The 21,082-nt window shown below is 33.7% G+C and overlaps 1 protein-coding gene across 1 annotated transcript; it reads right to left on the bottom strand.

The window, feature by feature from the left end:
• Nucleotides 1-987: 987 nt before the first annotated feature.
• On the bottom strand, nt 988-20,004 carry LOC111702010 (alpha-amylase-like). Its single transcript, XM_023473528.1, is given in 26 exon segments — nt 988-1,305; nt 1,480-1,541; nt 1,793-1,861; nt 2,531-2,653; nt 2,933-3,020; nt 3,293-3,320; nt 3,400-3,588; nt 4,529-4,653; nt 4,893-4,959; nt 5,203-5,277; nt 5,342-5,389; nt 7,074-7,162; nt 8,446-8,638; nt 9,426-9,490; nt 10,082-10,180; nt 11,225-11,280; nt 11,413-11,511; nt 11,576-11,731; nt 12,298-12,513; nt 12,871-13,006; nt 14,584-14,838; nt 15,223-15,345; nt 16,936-16,982; nt 17,665-17,766; nt 18,714-18,744; nt 19,912-20,004. Coding segments are annotated over 26 exon segments (2,694 nt in total). The 5' UTR covers nt 19,986-20,004; the 3' UTR covers nt 988-1,226.
• Nucleotides 20,005-21,082: the final 1,078 nt, after the last annotated feature.

Genomic DNA, 21,082 nt, shown 5'->3' with positions numbered 1-21,082 from the left:
CTATCCTGCACTGTAGTTCCTAGACGGTAGATTAAAAAGTTAAATTTAAAGTATTTACAGTGTAGATTCTACACCATAGTTTAAGGATACATGATCCGTTAACCCTGTAACAGTTGGATTGCATTGCAAGCAGTTTATAAAGGAAGGGGAGGGGGATTAGCAAGGTTATAATGCAAGGACAGTTATTTCAGAGGTGTACGCATCTATTGTACTGCAGTGCACTGTCTCTAGGCGGTAATGTAAACACAAGACGGATGTCGAAACCTGACATCTCACATAAAAAAATCAATGAAATATTCTGGTCATAGAAAACTATTATGTGAATTATCAAAATCAGCAAAATGTAATGCTTTTAACTCCTCGGATACGAAACGTACAGTGATGCATATATTCTTGTTTACAAATTCCACCCAGAGCCCAAAACTTAAGACAGGGCATCGTTATGAAAACCCATTCGTGAAACCCGGGTGAATATCAGTATTTTTGTAATGAAATATTATTTTTTTCAGTTTGTTTATATTCTCCATTTTTTTTCGAATATCTTAAATCAAAATCTACACAAATTCCCAACCATCCCCATACCATCACCAAACCATCTCCAAACAGTAACTAAACCTTCACAAACCCTTCACAAAACCATCACAAAAACCATCCACAAACCATCACCCGACCGTCACCCAACCATCACACAACCATCACCAAATCATCACCCAACCATCACCGAACCGTCACCAAACGATCCAAACCATCACAAAACCATCACCAAACTATTCAAACCATTACTTAACCGTCTCTAGGTGAATGGGTGAAAAAAAAACACCAACTAAAATATTAAGATACAAAAGAGTATCGACATGTAGAGAGAATACATAGAATACACATTAGAAATATCAAATAGTTTTATGAAGAGAATTAACCAGTATAAGAGAGATAATTATCAAATTATGCAATCCAAGAAACCCTGATTTTATCCAAAGAAAGAAAAAATTATGCTTTAAAGTTTATTTGCTAGTATTTAGTGACATAACACACATTATTCATAAAAAAGCAAGGAGTTCTGGGCAGCCAGAAAGAGGGAGATCTGAGATCTGCTAAAAGGCAAAAAGGTTTGGGATCTCCTAAAAGGCAGGAAGGTTTGGGATCTCATAAAAGACAGGGAAATCTGGGATCTCCTAAAAGGCAGGGAGGTCTGGGATCTCCTAAAAGGCAGAGAGGTCTGGGATCTCCTAAAAGGCAGGGAGGTCTGGGACTTCCTCAATTAGACAATCTCCGGCTCCGTATGTGAACACGTTCATGTACCCACACCTTGGGATTTCCATACTCAACTGTACACTGTGCACTGTGCATACATACAGTACGCACTACAGTCCGTACAAGTATAAAGCTGTACTTTTATAATTTAAAAACTAAAATTTGCAAAATAAAACACTTTTCTAAAAATTGCAAATTCAAACTGGTTTTAAATATTGAGCATGGTTCCTGGCAATATGATTGGTTGAAGTAAAGGGAGCTGTGCCTCCAATAGATCCAGTACATTCTTCCTAATAATAACAAAACTTTGTACTTTTTTCTAAAATAGTTCAATTTTTTTCAAAACTTCTAAAATGAAAATTTTATAACTTTGAAATTTTTCTCTGATGGATTTACAAATCATTCGTAGGTATTTTTGGAGGACCATTTTGTGAAGTTCTACAATAAATAAGACTTGATTGGTTCAGCTGTTTGGATATTTATTGGATTTAGGACGTGCACTAAAGCCAGCCAAGCCAAATATTTAGATAGTTTGTTTAACCTGGTCTACTGCAGGTTCTCCAGTTTCTCCTCCAAGAGTATAAATTGTATTGAACTCAAACCAACCATTCTGGTAAATAAAACAAATAAAAGTTATAAAGCTTTAGCCCTATCCCTGCTGGGGATACGCTGGGGGGAGGGGGGGTCAATTTGACCAATTTTACCAAAGGGGGGGTCAAATTGACCCCCACCCCCAGCAGGAATAGGGTTAATCTTTAATGTTTGAAAGTAAAGTTGTATTTTTTACAAAATGGATTTCTTCCATGATTTGATACAGTATCCTTCCATTTTGGATGTTCCATCATTTTCAGTTGAAGGCATTTCATTTCATCCCCATTTATAGAATAGTATGTCAAATTAACAAAAATACCCTGTAAAGCTTTGTCAGACCAAGAAAGAATGGAGGAAAATGTCATAATTAAACTTGAATATGATCGACAATATCTTGCACAAATTGATAATTGAAATAACCAATGTTGTTGACAGATAACAGCAACACGCTAGACAAATCCGGATAATAGGCCGGTTAGGATTTTGAAAGGGGTGTTTATTANCTGAGTTTGACTGCAGTCCATTTCCATAACTACAAACCTGAGTTTGACTGCAGTCCATTTCCATAACTACAAACCTGAGTTTGACTGCAGTCCATTTCCATAACTACAAACCTGAGTTTGACTGCAGTCCATTTCCATAACTACAAACCTAAGTCCGACTGAAGTCCATTTCCATAACTACAAACCTGAGTTTGACTGCAGTCCATTTCCATAACTACAAACCAATAGTGTTCTCCAAATGTATTTGGAGCGTAGTAATGAGAGTTTGTTTCATCATTTGTAGTCCAAGCTCCTGGAGTACCCATTGCCTAATCACAAAATAGTATTGAGTGTTTAAATTTGAGTGTTCAGAGTTCATTGTTCAATGTTCAGTATTCACCGTTCAGTGTTCAGTGTTCAGTGTTCAGTGTTCAGTGTTTAGTGTTCAGTTTTCATTGTTCAGTATTCAGTATTCAGTGTTCAGTGTTCAGTGTTCAGTGTTCGGTGTTCAGTGTTCAGTGTTCAGTGTTCAGTGTTCAGTATTAAGTTTCATTATTCAAGATTAAGTGGTCAGAGTTCATTATTCAATGTTCAATGTTGAGATTTACCTCCCATTCTTCATCTGGATTTTCTGGATTGGGAGCTGCTCCTTGTCCAGGCTCTGCTCCATCCCAGTCTAGATGATCATCTCCATCCCTGATACACCAAGCAACACATTCAAATAATATTTTCTTTTATCAATTATATTTTAAACTACATAGCTGAACAACCCAGCATTTCCCAGGTTTATATCATTATTCATATAGTATAGTTACTCCATCCGTTTACATATCTTAACTAAAGTGCCCGGTATTGATTGTTGAATTTAAGAGCATATCATTAAAGAGCATTATTATATCAATATATAGGAGCGAAGAGCATTAATATATATATATATAGATGGAAAGATTGTGAAAAAACATACTTACATCCAAAACTGATATTTGTCCCAGATCACTGCAAAATAAATTTAGTTATCTCTGTAATAATCTAAAATTCAAAATATATTGTGAAGACAAGAAAACATATTATTAACCTGGAAATGAATGAAGTGAAATATCTATCTGTTGATCTGGTGCTACACCACCAATGATGAATAGATCACTACCAATCACAGTTTGCTTCTTGATTGCAACAATAGTGGTAGCAACACCTCCAGGTCCAGGTCCATCCGTTGGTTTAGGTGTTCCAGTTGTAGGTCCATTGGTAGTCCCATCAGTAGGTCCTTATAAGTATTAATTATGAAACCGAGCAACATATACATACTTCCATTTACTGATAGCACCGATTGAAGGATTCATATCTCTAATTGGATATTGAGTAGATAGAAAGAAAGATGTTACCGCCATACTATTTAAATTGGTTCAGAATAGATAACAAACACATGACTGAACCCTAATTGGATCAGGCGCTAATGGATTCGGCATACAGGAGTGGCAAAAGCACCCTCAGTACTCTTCAGAGTACTTAGTATGATGTTATACAGCAGAAGAAACCGACATCACCACATATTAAAGAGTTTGTACTTAACACGCTTCAGAGTACTGAGTATGATGTTATAAAGCAGAAGAAACCGACATTTCCACGTATTAAAGAGAATGTACTTAACACTCTTCAGAGTACTGAGTATGATGTTATGCAGCAGAAAAAAACGACATTTCCACATATTAAAGAGTTTGTACTTAACACGCTTCAGAGTACTGAATCGTTAGAAATCGGGAAGGGTCAGATTAGGGTTTCCAATCGGCATTCCGTTGCGCGGAATTGCGAAAAAGGAAGCAATTAAATATTCGCGGAATCGCACGGAATTGTGTGGAATTTCGCGGAATTGCACGGCATTGCGCGGAATTGCGCGGAATTGCGCGGAATTGCGTGCATCTGAATTGCTTTTCAATCAATCATTTTAACTGTTCGACTTACAAATTCATGCAGCAGATACAAGAATGGAAACTTTTTTTGAAATGGTCAGATGCTTACAATCATAGTCCTTTTAAGGTCACTATGAGAGGATTTAAGATGAAATAGATGTAATCAAAGTAAAATATCAAGTTATTTAGGAATTACAAAATAAAATCATGTTCAAATACTCAATTAGGGAGACTGATAGTTTTCTGATATGATATTTAAAATGTGATTTGTGATATTGAATAGTAATGCATATCTACCTGATGGAGTAGGTTGGTCCCCTGAGCAGGATATGGATAAAGTTGTATCTTCTATCCAACCTTCAGGATGCATAAACTCCCATCCTGATTTCATCTTAGTAGGACAATCAGCCTCATTCTCATTACTGTATACAGAATACACTTGACATAGCGCCCAATCAAACAGTTAATTTTAATCATTTTTCTTATTCTGAAAGGAACTTAAATACGTAATCTAAAGTACTGAACATATTTTTATTTCAGTTTTGGTTTCTCTTTAAGAGTAAATTGTGGATTTATGTTGCAGAGACAATGAAGGAAATTGTCAGAATTGGCCATGTTTAACATGTTTTTCTCACTATTGTATCTTGTAGGTAAATAAAACCTGATATATCCAAAGTGTGCATCATTTTCTTCTGTTATCATCCAACCCTCCCACTTGTATTGAGCATCTGAAAACAATGGTATAATGAAGATTTCCCCTGATTACTAACTTACCAATATGGTATAATGAAGATATCCCCTGATTACTAACTTACCAATAGTATAATAAAGATTTTTCCTGATTACTAACTTACCAATGGTATAATGAAGATTTCCCCTGATTACTAACTTACCAATGGTATAATGAAGATTTTCCCTGACTACTAACTTACAAATGGTATAATGAAGATTTCTCCTGACTACTAACTTACCAATGGTATAATGAAGATGCATTTCAGTTTGAAGAACAGTCGAATGCTTGTACAAAGGTCTACCATTTTCTTCCCCTATTAAACAAGAGCAATATATCAATTAAAATATTATCTTAAAATTATATTTTAAAAAATTTACCTATTTTGATATACTTCCCAAGAAGTTCTGGATAGTTTTCTAAAACTCCTAAAGTTTTTATATTTAATTAGAAACCAAGCCAATGTATTTATTCTGAAAATATGTCAAAAATAATTTCTTTTATATCTGTATTTTGGCATTGGGAAAATGCACAAATGAGATTAGATGATAACTTTTTTTATAAAAATTCTCAAATAGAAACCGAGCATTAGGGGTAATATTCAGCCACTACGTCCATTTCGTTGGGAGAGTACCAAACTTTCATTGGAGACCCTGTTTTATCATTGGAGACCCTAAGTATTTCATTGAGACCCCATATTTTCGTTGCTGACCCAAAATTTTCATTTGAGACACCCATATTTTTATTGGAGACCCCTTATTTTCGTTATAGACCCCAAACTTTCATTGGAGACCCCCATCTTTACATCGGGACCTCAAGATTTTCATTAGACACGCTACTTAATTCCTTTGAGACCCAAGATTTTCTTTCGAGAAATCCAGATTTTCATTGGAGACCCCCAGATTTTGATTGGAGACTCCCAGATTTTCTTTGGAGACCACCAGAGTTTCAATGGAGACCTCATGATTCTCATTGGAGCCCTCCACATTTTCATTAGATACCCCCAGATTTTAATTGGAGACCCAATAATTTTGTTGGAGATCACCAGATTTTCATTTAAGACCCCCAGATTTTTATTGGAGACCCAAGATTTTTATTGGAGACCCCAGATTTTTATTTGAGTAAGACCCCCAGATTTTTATTGGAGACCCAAGATTTTTATTGGAGACCCCAGATTTTTATTTGAGACTTCCAGATTTTCATTGGACCCCCCCCAGATTTTCATTAGAGACCCAGATTTTACTGAGAGACCTCATTATTTTCATTGGAGACCCCCAAATTTTGATTGTAGACCCCAAACTTTTCATTATTGGAGACCCCAGTTTTACGCAAGAGACCCCCAACTTTCCGTTGCAGACCCCAGATTTTCATTGGAGATCTTACGAAATTCGTTGGAGACCGCCGATTTTCTCTGGAGACCTCCATATTTTCATAAGAGAACCCCATAATTTTTTTGGAGACCCAGAATCGGGCTTTTAAAAAAAAAGTGGGGACTTGAAAACGAAAAGTATGGGATCCCGAAAGAAAAAATTGAGGTCTCCTGCGAAAAGTTTGATTTTTCATTGAAATTATTTGGGGTCTTCAATGAAAATCTTAAGGTCTCCAATGAAAATTACGGGTTTAAGACAAAAATTTTGAGTCTCAAAGAAAATCTGAGGTCTCAAATGAATTTATTTGGGTCTCCTATGAAAATCTGGGGGTCGGTAACAAAAATATGGGGTCTCAATTTAAAGCTTGGGGTCTCCATTGAAAAGTTTGGGCTCTCAAACGAAATGGTCGTAATGGTCGGTTTCTATAAGGCAAAAACTGCCCAATACCCCCTAATTCTCGGTTTCAAGGGCGTGAACGTAATAGAGTTCCCCAATTGAACATCAGTAATCAATATAGGAGATAAATTATAATATTCAGAAAAATTTACACTCCCTTGCAGTATATACATTCTACAGTATAAGGACTTTGACATTACACTTCCGCTTGAATTTATGCCCGTAATATTTATCAATCAACACATTTGGGATGTGATTGAATGATATAGGACCCCAGGGTTAGATTTCTGGACCCCTGGACCCCTGGCGGTAGATACCTGGACCATTGGACTCCTGGGTTAGATACCTGCAGAGCTGGAAAGTATGATAATATCACAGCAAATTCCAGAATCTGTTGTAACTGGTTCAGTAGTTGTAGACGTCGTAGTTCCAGTCCTAAAACATCCCCAGTATAAATATGACACGCGGTGGTTCAAAATCTAGTCAATAGCTGTATTTCCAACGGCCAAACCCGAACTTTAAGTATTTCTGATTTAAAAAGATAGTTTAACTTCCTTGTGGGATGATTTATTTCGCTGTAAAAGCTCAACGTATGTTTACTCACAGTAAACGATAAACAGCATGAAGTATTGGCATACTTATGAAAGAAATGAAAATTTTAGTCTAAGGAAGTAGGATCATTTAAGAAGGTATTCTGAACTGTTTGTTAAAATAGGGTTCAAGTACTTAACTATTAAACTGTGGAATTGGAAGACTTCGTTTAAAGGGACAGACCGGCTATATAAGGTAGTTAAACTGAGTATGCAGTGTTGTTTGTGGACACATTTTTAAGGATTAATTTGAGACATATAAAACTTATAAAGATCTGTGAATCCTGAGTTTGAGCGCAAAGTCGACGTTCAAAATCGTACTTTTGGATAGATACGTTTTCAGAATTTTTTATTAAATAACGACGACAATAAATGTTAACAAAATTCTACAGTAAACAAATTAGTTGTTTTGGAACAGGTTGAGAAAATAAAAATTAATCATATCATCGAAAATAAGTAATTTTTTATTTTCTAATTATTCTAGTTTATCATTATTAACACAGATTTTTTGCAGATGTTCTGGAATTATTTTTGAAAAGACAACATTTGAAGATTTTGTAGAAAGAAATCTGCGAATAAATTCATAGAAAATAAGAAATTCAATATAATGTTGAAAACGAAATAATTGATATTAGCATTGATCTATTGACAAATTTCTTTTGACAAATAAGTTCCTAAACATCTAATTAGTTTACTGTATAATTCTTAGTTAATTTTTCGTCGTCGTTATTTAATAATTCAAAAACCTATTCTGAAAACGTATCTACCCAAATTCATGATTTTGAACGTCGACTATGCAATTATACATCGTTTCATATGTTTTAAATGAATCCTAAAGAATTTGTCCACAACACTGCATACTCAGTTTAACTCACTTACATCGCCGGTCTGTCCCTTTAACCTATTTTATTTTTATTTGTTTTTCTGTAAAATCATGATTCTTTATTTCACAATAAATCTTCCTATTTTACAGTTTTTATTGGGTACACTTGCACGCAGAGGCGCAACTAGGGGGGGGGCGGGCGCGTCCCCCGACCATTACATAATAATATATTGCCCCCCCCTACCAAAAGTCCTAGTTGCGCCTCTGCTTGCACAACTGTACTGATTGTTAGATTTATTGTTTACCCTGCGGTAGTAGTTTTAGCTGTAGTAGTGCTAGGTTTCTCATTTGTTGAAGGTTTAGTTGTGGTTGTAGTTTCTCCACATCCAACACAGATAGCAACAACAGGTTCCTGTCCATCATGGGGTTTTAAGCTAGCTTTCCCACCAGACACCTGGACAGTTTGAGCACACTCGGAGATAATATCACAGTAGGAACCTAGGAATATACTACCTAAAGGGAGTGTTCGCGAAAAATGAAGCGGGCTTAAATCAAAAAATTATCAATGGTCGCTACTAATCTTATTTCTATCTGTTGCGTCTATAAGGATAAAATTGTTAAAAACGACTCATACCAAAGAACGTAGTGTTCACACAAATTCAGAAAGTTGCAACATTCAGCTTGAATGGATCGTAAAAAAATCAATTTAATTCCAAACAAATCATTCAGATATTACAACTTATAATCATGGACAATTTTTCAATGCATTCGTGTAGAGTTGATATTCGTTCATAATAAGTGAAATACATGTATTTGTTCAAGATTAGTGAATAAATGTACATATTCATGATAAGTGAAATAAATGAATTTGTTCATGATAAGTGAAATAAATAAATATATGTTCATGATTAGTGAAATAAATGAATATGTTCATGATTAATGATATAAATGTATATGTTTATGATTAGTGAAATACATGTATAAGTTTATGATTAGTGAAATAAATGTATGTATGCAAGATTAGTGAAATAAATGAATATGTTCATGATTAGTGAAATAAATGAATATGTTCAGGATTAGTGAAATAAATGTATATGTTCATGATTAGTGAAATAAATGAATATGTTCATGATTAGTGAAATAAATGTATATGTTCATGATTAGTGAAATAAATGAATATGTTCATGATTAGTGAAATAAATGAATATGTTCATGATTAGTGAAATAAATGAATATGTTCATGATTGGTGAAATAAATGAATATGTTCATGATTAGTGAGTTTACCGTCAGGAAGTCCAGTGTTAAACTCTTTGTTGAGGTTTCCCATGGCAAAGAAAGCAACTGCTCCTCTAAACAAAATATTTGAAAAAGAAAAGCCCTCCCCCCCCCTCCATCTTAATTATGATGAATGTTTGTTTGACACCGTCTTATGGAGTTCTGTAATTATTGTCGATACTCTGTCAGTTTTATGTACACTAAGGTAGAACCTTGCGGAATTCTTTAAAATCTGGAGGAAATAGCTCCAAAACTATTTTGAACTTTTTTCTATTTGAACTTCGACTTACTTAGAGACCTTAATATAGTCTAGACTATAAGTATTCATAGAAATTGAACTAGTACAATATTGTTTAAGCATTTACATAAAAACATACTTTAAGATCAGCTTTAGCAGCTTTCAGATCAACTTTATCAGCTTTTATATCAGCTATATCAGCTTTTATATCAGCTTTATCATCTTTATCAGCTTTATCCACTGTATCAGCTTTCAGATCAGATTTCAAATCAGCTTAATCAGCTTTCAGATCAGCTTTTTTAACTCTCAGATCAGCTTTATCAGCTTTATTAGGTTTCAGATCAGCTTAAGTAGCTTTCAGATCAGTTTGTCAGCTTTGGGATCAGCTTCATATATCGGAACTGAAAAATATTCTTTGTTTTTTTACCTGGCAAATCCTACATAATCCGAGCCTGCATCCCAATTCTTGATTGGTTGACCTGCGGCTACATTACTGAACTCAACCATATTACCAATAGATTTCCACCTTAATTAGAATAATTGCTGTTAGATGGGGAATTATAATTGTAAACATACAAAATTAAGTGTTTCAGGAGAAAATATTTAAAAACCTTCAAAAATATATGTTGCGGGAATATTTTCCCCCAACACTGAAAAAGAGGAAAAGGCAAGAAAAGGCAAGAAAAAAAAAGAAAAGGGAAGAAAAGTCAAAAAAGGCAAGAATAGGCAAGACAAGGCAAGACAAGGCAAGAAAAGGCAAAGGAAAGGCAAAGAAACTTTACATATTTATTGTTTACATTACATTTAATAAATATTTGCCAATTTCATGAGACACAAAGAATGAAATTTACAGAATTCAAAATTTTTCAAGATACCAAAATAAAAGGTAATTTCTTAAAACGTTTGTGTACGAACTTGTCTTATTTCAGTGGCTATTTCTATAGACCAAATAAACTTTGAAACAAAACAGAAGTCAAAATATAAAGTTGATTTCAATTTTATTTTCATTCTAATCGAAAAAAAATATTTTGGAAATGTTCTAAATATTTTTGGAGAAAATCTGGTTACCAATCAAATCTTTATACCACACGTGACGTGCTACATTTCACAGCTAATTTAACTTTATAGCACGATGATTACTTAGCACGTTTATTATGAAATTCACGATGAAGTGAGTAATAATGATAAAGTGCACTATAGTTTCATAAATTTACAAGACCTGCCTTCAAAGGAAACGAACGATTAACGAACATCAATACAGTAGAAAAAATGAAATTGACAAAAACAAACGATATAAAGTCTTTTACTGAAAGAATATTTTCATTGAAAAAAAAACAATTTAACTCAATGATCGTTCAGTGAGTAAAAACCGAAATAGATGGAAAATAAACGATAATTTTGAAAATGAACAAAGTCGATTTCTTGAATGAATCAAAAAAAAAACGAAATGGGTCGTTCACCAACGTACACTAGCCATGGTTAAAACTTTCATATTAAGAGCTCTGTATTTTTTTTAAAACACCGGCCTCATAATTCTAAATATGTACATACTCATCTGCTTATGTTTTACCTATGTTCACAAACCCATTCACTCCCTCCACATCCAGGGGATGAAGATGGTGGGCCCTGCAAATATATTTTTAAGTACATTTATTAATATTCACCGTAGTACAATGCAATTAGTAGTTTAAAATTTACAAACTATAACATGTAATTTAAAGTATTTCCATATTTTCTTACACCAAGCTGTAGATATACCTGATCTGAGGATGAGAAGTAGTAGCTAGACATAAGTCGTTTAAATCCATAATCATGCGCCAACATGAACGCAGATCCAAGTTTATATTTGTAGGGATCCTGCATACAAACAAATCAGTTCAATAAACATCAATTAAAATAGATTTTATAGAAATATACTGACTTTATGAGTTAAAAGGTTTCCACCACCACCATGTCCTCTTTGATTATCATGGTTATCAATAAATACAGCAGCATGATCATAGTCGGACATCCCCCAACCTTGATCATAAACCCCTCCAAGAGCAGCAAAATTTGTATTAGAGATTGCCTCAGCAACCTAAATACACAAATATTAATATATTTTTGTTTGCTCTATACATACACTGTGTATCTGTTGTTTTAAATGAATAATAAATTGAACATATTTTTGTTTGTATTTTTTTTAAGGGACTGTAAGCGTTACATTACTTGAATCTACATGCAAATAGGACAATGGCCGATTCATAACGGTAATCTTGAAACCTTTTACTATTCATCGAGTAGAGAGATCTTAAAATTTAAAATTATCGAAACCCGCTTGAATTGCTCTAAAACGTGACTGAACGCAAGTCAAAATTTTAAACAGTACCGTTATGCACTGAGACAACTCTGAAAGATAGCCATAAAATATTTAGAGAACCTTGACTTTAAAGTGTCGCAGCGCCTTTGCCTTGTGGTTTACCTCACAAACTAATAAACTTTTTTTTGTAGCCGTGGACATGGACATTTAGAAATTGCAACGTGTTCGTTTTTAGCTTGACCCTTTAAAGAAGCAATTGACAAAATTCTGCTCGATTGTTGCTTGAGAGCGTTCACATCTGGAAGTTCATTTGAAATTGCACTTACAGTCCCTTTAAATACAACCTTTATTCCATATCTGAACTCAGTAGTTCTCCCAACTCCATAGTACTCCTGAACCTTGATCACTTCACCTCCTTGGTCAATAACTTCATGGAAAAAGAAAGGTCGTCCTCCTTCAGGCAAATTTCCTACTTTGTCAATAGTTTCTTTTATATCTCCAGGCCACATATGTTTAGCAGCATCAATTCTAAACCCCTTGACTCCGATATCTACACAGTCCTATAACATACAAATTAAACAATTTTTATTTTTCAATTTATGAAAAGTTTTTTTTTCATTTTAAAGATGTTAATGATTATTTATTTCTGAATCCATTAATCATAAAAGTCTTATGTCAACGAAATACTTTTTAGTTTTATCTGTTTCTGAACGATTATGCTGTTCTCTATTTTCAAGTTTGAGGATTTTCTTTAAAAATCTTCTTCTGAGATTCTCTTTAAGTTTTTACGAGATTCTATCACGGTTTTAGAAGTTATCATCAAACTGTTATGGGTTTAAGAATTTTTTGAGATCCTATCAAGCAAACAGTTTTCGATTGGTGGAACAGATGGATAGGATTTCTTAATTTGTGTTTACCTGTAGATATGCTGCTATCTTAGTTCTAACATAATCCTTAGCTCCAGCTAGGTCATTCAGTCCAACAAGATAACAGTTTCTCACCTAGTTGGGTGTCCCACGAAACATGACAGAAGCAAGACGGCTTGAAAGTCGTCTTTAAACTTTTAATGTGTTTGAACAAAATTCTTGAACTCTTCGATAATATTGAAAAAAACAAAAAAAAGGCTGAGGTCATTTTGGAAATGACAAGACTACTGGTATTTAGTGATTATTAATTTTAGAAATTTTACTTCTAAAATTAGGTTTACCAATATTTCAAAGATCAAAGACGACCTTCGATTATTATTGCCACAGTCATGTTTCGTGGGACACCCTGTATATGAATAAAACTTTATTTGTCCTGTAAGGATAAATTTAAATTTTTAAAGGAACTTTCTAGTTTATTAGAGTTGGCCCTCTATTTAGAGACTGCTTTTCTAATTCACATTTCTCTCTCTCGTATACCATTAACCCGCAAGCCATTTGTAAACACAACCTCAGATGAAAAATGTAAAGTTATGAATAGAAAAATAGGGAAAATTCCATTATTTCTGACGCAGAAAAGGTGTCGTAGTGCATCCGACATGCCCTTCTTGAAAATGAGAATTGCATTAAATTCCGTCAAGAGTCCAGAAATGAGATTTTAAAAGCTTAAACCCGACTATAAAACCCAAACTCGGGCTTAGATAGAACCCAAGTCAGGATTGGTTCTGATTCGACCAATGAGAGACTATTTAGCAAGCTTTCTCTCTGCAGCAGACAGAAAGCCGTCAGATCAGCTATGACAAGGAGATGTAAATTTCGAAAATTCAAACTTTATGTAGATTCATTATTTTCATAGTATATGTTTATTTTATAAAATCAATAAAATTTGACACCACAAATAATTCGCAAGATTTTAAATGTACAAATATAAAAGATTTTATGAAAATTAAAATCATCTATTTAGAATCTACATTGGGATAATAATTTATTGGACACTCAGTAGTTTGCGAGACATCCTGTATTTTATAGGATATCTTGTAGTTTCCTGGGACACCCTGTAGTGTATGGGACACCTTGTAGTTTAAAGGATATCTTGCAATTTCTGGGACACCCTGTTGTTTATAGGAAATTTTGTAGTTTTTTGTACATTATTTAGTTTATGGGACACCCTGTAGTTTATATGATATCTTGTAATTTATGAAGTATGCTGTAGTTTATGGTAGATTCTGTAGTTTATGGGACACCCTGCAGTTTATAGGATATCTTGTAGGTTCTGGGACACCCTGTAGTTTAGAGGATATCTTGTAATTTATGAAACTGTAGTTTATAGGACACCCTGTAGTTTCTGAAACACCCTTCATTTTAAAGGATATCTTTAAGTTTATAGGACACCCTGTAGTTTATGTGACATCCTGTAGTCTGTGAGACATCTTGCAAGCTGTAGGGACACCATGTATTTTTAAAAACAACCTGTAGTTTATGGGTCACCCTGTGGTTTATGGGACAATCTGAAGTTTATGGAACACTAAATAGTGTATGGGAAACCCTGTAATTTATGGGTCACCCTTTAGTTTATGGGACAATCTGTAGTTTATAAGACAGCCCTAATTTTATGGGACATCCTATAGTTTATGGGACATCCTGTAGTTTCCGGGGAACACCCTGTAGTTTCTGGAACACCCTTTAGTTTAAAGGATATCTTGTAGTTTCTGGGACACCTTGTAGTTTCTGGGACACCTTGTAGTTTCTGGAACACCTTGTAGTTTCTGGAACACCTTGTAGTTTCTGGAACACCTTGTAGTTTCTGGAACACCTTGTAATTTCTGGAACACCTTGTAGTTTCTGGAACACCTTGTAGTTTGTAAAGTTACCTGTTTTGAGAATGGAACCCCAGGATAATCTTGTCCACCTCCATTATATGAAGATCCTCCTGTTCCTGTTCCTTGGCCATCTAATCCAGACCTTAAACATCAATATATTACACATTTAAGACATTTAAGACATTAGAGACATAAAGGACTTTTTTAGACAAACGAATTTATACGCTTTTTATACAGGATTCCAGAATGAAAGAGATAATACAAAATAAGTGCCATACAGTCGTTTCTAAAGTCTCATCCTTAGCTGGTGGGTTACGGTTTAAAAATAATAATAATAATAACATACTTATTTAAATTTAACTATAAAAAAATGCCATGGTATGTATGGTAATTAGAAAATCAGTTATTTTCATTCGTTACAGCAAGAAAATGAAGTTTCTATTGCAGTTAAAATCAATATGAATCCCACCTCTGTAGTTATTTTAGCATAATATAGAACGATTTTGAAATTTGTTATTTAACTTACATATGGTTGATGACCCCGTCTACGACAATATTAACTCCTACAGCAGAACATCTGTTTACCATGTCAATAAAATCATCTCGAGATCCTGATCTTGACTCTAGTTTATAAGATACTGGCTGATACCTAAATATAAGATACTGGCTGATACCTAAATATAAGATACTGGCTGATACCTAAATATAAGATACTGGCTAATATCTAAATATAAGATACTGGCTGATACCTAAATATAAGATACTGGCTTATACCTAAATATAAGATACTGATTGATACCTAAATATAAGATACTGGATGATACCTAAATATAAGATACTGGCTGATACCTAAATATGAGATACTGGCTGATACCTAAATATAAGATACTGGCTAATACCTAAATATAAGATACTGACTGATACCTAAATATAAGATACTTGCTGATACCTAAATATAAGATACTTGTTGATACCTAAATATAAGATACTGGCTGATACCTAAATATAAGATACTGGCTGATACGTGATATCTAAATATATACTGGCTAATAACTAAATATAACATACTAGCCGATACCAAAATATAAGATACTGGTTAATACCTAAACATAAGATACCATGGCTGATACCTAAACATAAGATACTGGCTGATAACTAAACATAAGATACTGGCTAATATCTAAACATAAGATACCATGGCTGATACCTAAATATAAGATACTGGCTGATACCTAAACATAAGATATCATGGCTGATACCTAAATATAAGATACTGGCTGATACCTAAACATGTGGTATCATGGCTGATACCTAAATATTAGGTACTGACTGATACCTATAAGATACAAGCTGATACCTAAATATAAGATACTGGCTGATACCTAAATATAAGATACTAGCAGATACCTAAATATAAAATACCATGGCTGATACCTAAATATAAGATACTGACAGATACCTAAAAATAAGATACTGACTGATACCTATAAGATACTAGCTGATACCTAAATAGTAATTTAGCTTTAATACAAATACAAAATAAACCACGTACTTTGATAGGGTAAAGTTTTTACTTCAGTACAGTAAACTATCTGTATACTGCAGTACATGAAACAATTTGCTGCAGAACATTGAATAATGTGCTGAGTAAACTTAACTATGCACTTCATTGCAGTACTTCAAAATATGTACTGCAGTACAGTAAACTATTTGCTGCAGCACATGGCAGTAAAATATGTGGTGCAGTACAGTAAACTATGTACTGCAGCACATGGTAGCAAACTATGTACTGCATCCCATGGCAGTTAACTATGTTCTGCAGTACAGTAAACTCTGTACTGCAGAAAAGTAAACTATGTGCTGCAGCACATGACAGTAAACTATTTGCTGCAGTACAGTAAACTATGTACTGCAGTACAGTAAACTATGTACTTTATTTCTGTAAACTATGTACTGCAGCACAGTAAACTATGTACTGCACAGTAAACTATGCGCTGCAGCAGATGGCAGTAAACTATGTAATGCAGTACAGTAAACTATGTGCTCCAGTACAGTAACCTATGTACTGCAGCACATGGCAGTAAACTATGTGCTACAGTAAAGTAAACTATGTACTGTATTTCAGTAAACTATGTTATGCAGCATATTAAACTATGCACTTCACTGTAGTACTTTAAACTATGTACTGCAGCACATGTCAGTAAACTATGTGCTGCAGTACAGTGTGTAAATAAAGAACCTGGTCCACCAAGGGCTTCCTTGAATATGTTCATTTGGAGGAGAAACCTTAAACAAACAAATATTTTTCATGATTATAATTGAATACAAATTTAAAAAAAATTATCGACAAACACGCGTAAAATTTTGAATAGAAAGACGACATTACAACAATCTAATGTTCCATGTTGTTAAAAAGCAAAAAGTTTTATAAATGGCTTGAAATTAACTTATCAAGTGCAAATTCCAATGTATCTGTGTAATGGAATCTGTAGTAAGTACATTCTGCAATTACTGTCTGTCATGTTTATTTGATCACAACTTGATTCTGCCCGACGCGTGGTCTTCCTATTCTACATTTTTATGAGTCTACACGTCGTATTCCTATTCTACAGTTTCATGATTATACCCGTCTTGTTTCTTTTTAACAGTTTTATAAGTCTCCCCGTCCGCTTCCTATTCTACAGTTTCATGAGTCGTCCTCTTCCCATTCTACAGTTTCATGAGTCGTCCTCTTCCCATTCTACAGTTTGATGAGTCGTCCTCTTCCTATTCTACAGTTTCATGAGTCGTCCTCTTCCCATTCTACAGTTTCATGAGTCGTCCTCTTCCCATTCTACAGTTTCATGAGTCTCCCCGTCCTCTTCCCATTCTACAGTTTAATAAGTCTCCCCGTCCTCTTTCTATTCTATAGTTTCATTAGCCTCCCCGTCCTCTCCCTATTCTACATGTTGATATTTTCTGTGTTTACCTGCACTCCGCAAAATCCCTTTGGACCAAGGTACTCTTCACATTCTTTCGCAATATCTTTCCATTTCCATTCAAACAAATGAACTATGATTTGGCGCCCAGACTGCAAGTAAACCCCTACTTTACTATTATTATTAATCCTAGGAAAAGGGGAGGTGGTTGGGTAGGGTAGGGTAAGGTAGGGTAGGATAGGGTAGTAGGGTAGGAAGAATGAAATAACCAGAAAATATGGCTATTATGTAAATGCACTGTAACGTTAAAACTATAGTAAACCGGTCGTTGAATTGAAATTTGTCATATTTTTAATCTCTATTATTGTAGAGATATTGAGAAATACAATGAAAATGTGTAAAACTACTCATATGTTACCAGATACTTTCCGACCTACTTCAATATCGGACCTACGCCAGCTGTTTATTTTTGAATTATTTGAAGGTTAGGTTAGACTTTTTCATTGTCTGGGTCGCAGCGCTCTGCCCAGACAATTTCTGGGCCGAGCGCTGCAGCTAGGGCAGGCTAGGGGGCCGGGCGCTGCTTTCACAAGTCCAACAAGCAGCTGTAAAATCACGTGCTAGTTATAGGTCGGATGTGTAGGATAGTTGATTTAGCATAGGTCAGAAGTTGAGTAAAGCGGATTTTTGTAGGTCAAATGATACACCATCAATTGACCTTCTTCTTCTGTCTGGGTGAGCGTGTATGAAACATACATACATACTTCTCTTGTCTCAACATAATTACAATTTTACAGTGAAAAATATTGATAGTCTATATCTTCAATTTGCATACTGAGCACTATGCAATATTATACAGTGAATCCCAGATATATGAATACATAGCAAAAACTAAAAACTTCTTTACAAAAACTTATGACGGTCTATGTATTCATATATCTGGGATTGTATGTAAATCGAACCTGCTAAAAGTATATAAAAAATGTACAAAGTTCACAGTAAACTCGTTTTTTCATGAAGTGTTTTGGGTCTCAGAAACATCTTTGATCGAAAAGAAAAGCTGAGTTGTGATTCTAGGCAATCCCTTTATATAAAATACCTGACAAACAGGATCATTATAAGCTCCAGACCTAAAATATATTCTTAATATTTTCATTGTGATCTTGCCAGGCTACAATTTGTTACGTAAAACGTCCTTGGTCTACTTTCAAAAGGGTAGTCCAGACTGGACAGTACGACTGAATCCATATACAGTACATGTTTACAAGCTCGGATCATGAAACTTTTAGATCGAGTAAATGATATTCTTCATTCTTTATTTTGTATTTATCATTTTTTACAATGTCGATTCACAATAATATTAAAAGCCACTTTTCCTGCGATGTTAAAAGAAATTCAATAAAAAAAAATTAATATTTTAAAATTTAGTTTTTAATTTTAAAAACTGCCAAATTTTTTAAAATCTATAAAACATTATGTTTTATTACATTTTTTTGTAAGCTTTTTCAACAATCTGCAGACAAATACATTTCTTACCATATACATTAATTTGTATTCATACATTTAAAAACTTATCGAAACAATCAATATCTTTAAAGATTCATCCCATTTTTACTATTATTTGGGAAAAAGTTTAAAACTATAATATTAATCTTTAAAGAGAGTGACCGGCTATGTAAGGCAGTTGAACTGAGTATGCAGTGTTGTGGAAAACTTCTTTCGGATTCATTTTAGACATATTAAACTTTTTAAAGATCTGTAAATCCTGAGTTTGAGCGCAAATTCGACGTTCAAAACTCCTACTTTGGGGTTGGATACGTTTTCAGATTTAGTTTTTTTTAAATTATTAAATAACGACAACGAAAAATAAAGTAAAAATTATACAGTAATCTAATTAGATGGTTAGGAACATATTTCTCAAAAGAAATTTTTCATTAAATCAATGCTAAAATCGATTATTTCGTTTTCATTATTATATTGAATTTCTAATTTTCTTTGAATTTATTTGCAGATTTCTTCAAATTCTTCAAATGTCGTCTTTTCAATAATAATTCTGGAAAATCTGCGAAAACCTTTGTGAAAAATGAGAAACCAGAATAATGAGATAATACAGACTAATAAGTGAACAAGATTACTTATTTTCGATGATAAGATTAATTTTTATTTTCTCCACATGTTCCTTAACATCCTGTCTGTACTCTGTAGTTTATTGTAGAACTTTTTTACATTTTATGTCGTCGTTATTTAATAATTTAAAAAAAATACTAATCTTTTTTACAAAGTCCTTCTTGAATCACCTTGTTCTATTGAAAGCAAGGCCTTGTGTAAACAATGTAAAGAATAATATAATAATATTCCGCGTCTTCAACATTTTACAGACTAAACTCAGAGATAACATAATTACAGGACACATCTTTCATGCTGGGTAAACTCAGTTATATTAAAGGGACTGTAAGCAAAATTTTAAGTGACCCTCCATGCAAAGCTGGCAATGCCAAATTTACATCAGTACCCATAAACCTTAAACTGATCAAAAAAAGGGAAGATATTGTCGTTTTTCTTACTCGAAAGTTTTTGTTTTCTTTGAGTTTATCCATTGCTTCTTATAATAAATTCGAACCTGACAAAAGGAGTTATACCCGACATAGATTAATGAACAAAATATACAAAATATTTGTTTTTAAGGAACTGTTCAAGTAATTTCAAAGAAACCACCTTTTGCAGAGTCCGATTCACTGCAAACCTTCTGAAATTGTATGGAATCGCTTATATCCCAGTGGCACTCAATTTTTAGCTAGAAGTCTAATTGATATCTCCGTCTAACCAGACAAAAGTTTTTAAATGGTAACAGTGTGAATCAATCCGATTACGTACAGTCCCTTTAAGGTATTATTTACTAAAATACTCTTATCAAAGTAAACGAATTATAAAACAGTTTTTGATAAGAAAAGACAATACCTATAAGAAAACATTACATCAGGTATATTGTCTTCGTTCATGATCAATAAATTGCATTATTTTTTACCCATGCTTAATAATTCTTATTTTTACCCATGGTTTTAACAATTATTATTATTTATATATCTGCTACTTCATAATTCTAATTATTTACCTACTATAGTTACTTAATGATTATAAAGATTAGATAAGATAAGCCATTGTACAGTACAAAAACGTCTTGAGTGTCATTTCTGTTAAGACAGTGAATTACATTAAAATATGCCAATTTAGTAATATTAGATTTAACTAATATTTTATTATTGACGGCTTTTTCCGTTCATTTTCTAGATTATTAATACCACTTACCAGTCTAACCAAATGTTTTTAGTCCTCAATTCCAGTTAACGTTTGGTTTGGTTTAACCCTCTTTTACATTATATTTAAAATTGGGATAGGGCAGTGTGTTGCGTTTAATAGTTTATTTTGAACATCTTAGACAGCAAACTTGAAGTATTTAGACGCGCGCTG

The sequence above is a fragment of the Eurytemora carolleeae genome, unplaced genomic scaffold (assembly GCF_000591075.1).
Source record: "Eurytemora carolleeae unplaced genomic scaffold, Eaff_2.0 scaffold390, whole genome shotgun sequence".
Taxonomy (NCBI): Eukaryota; Metazoa; Arthropoda; class Copepoda; order Calanoida; family Temoridae; genus Eurytemora; species Eurytemora carolleeae.
This window is presented reverse-complemented; position numbering and strand designations above follow the sequence as displayed.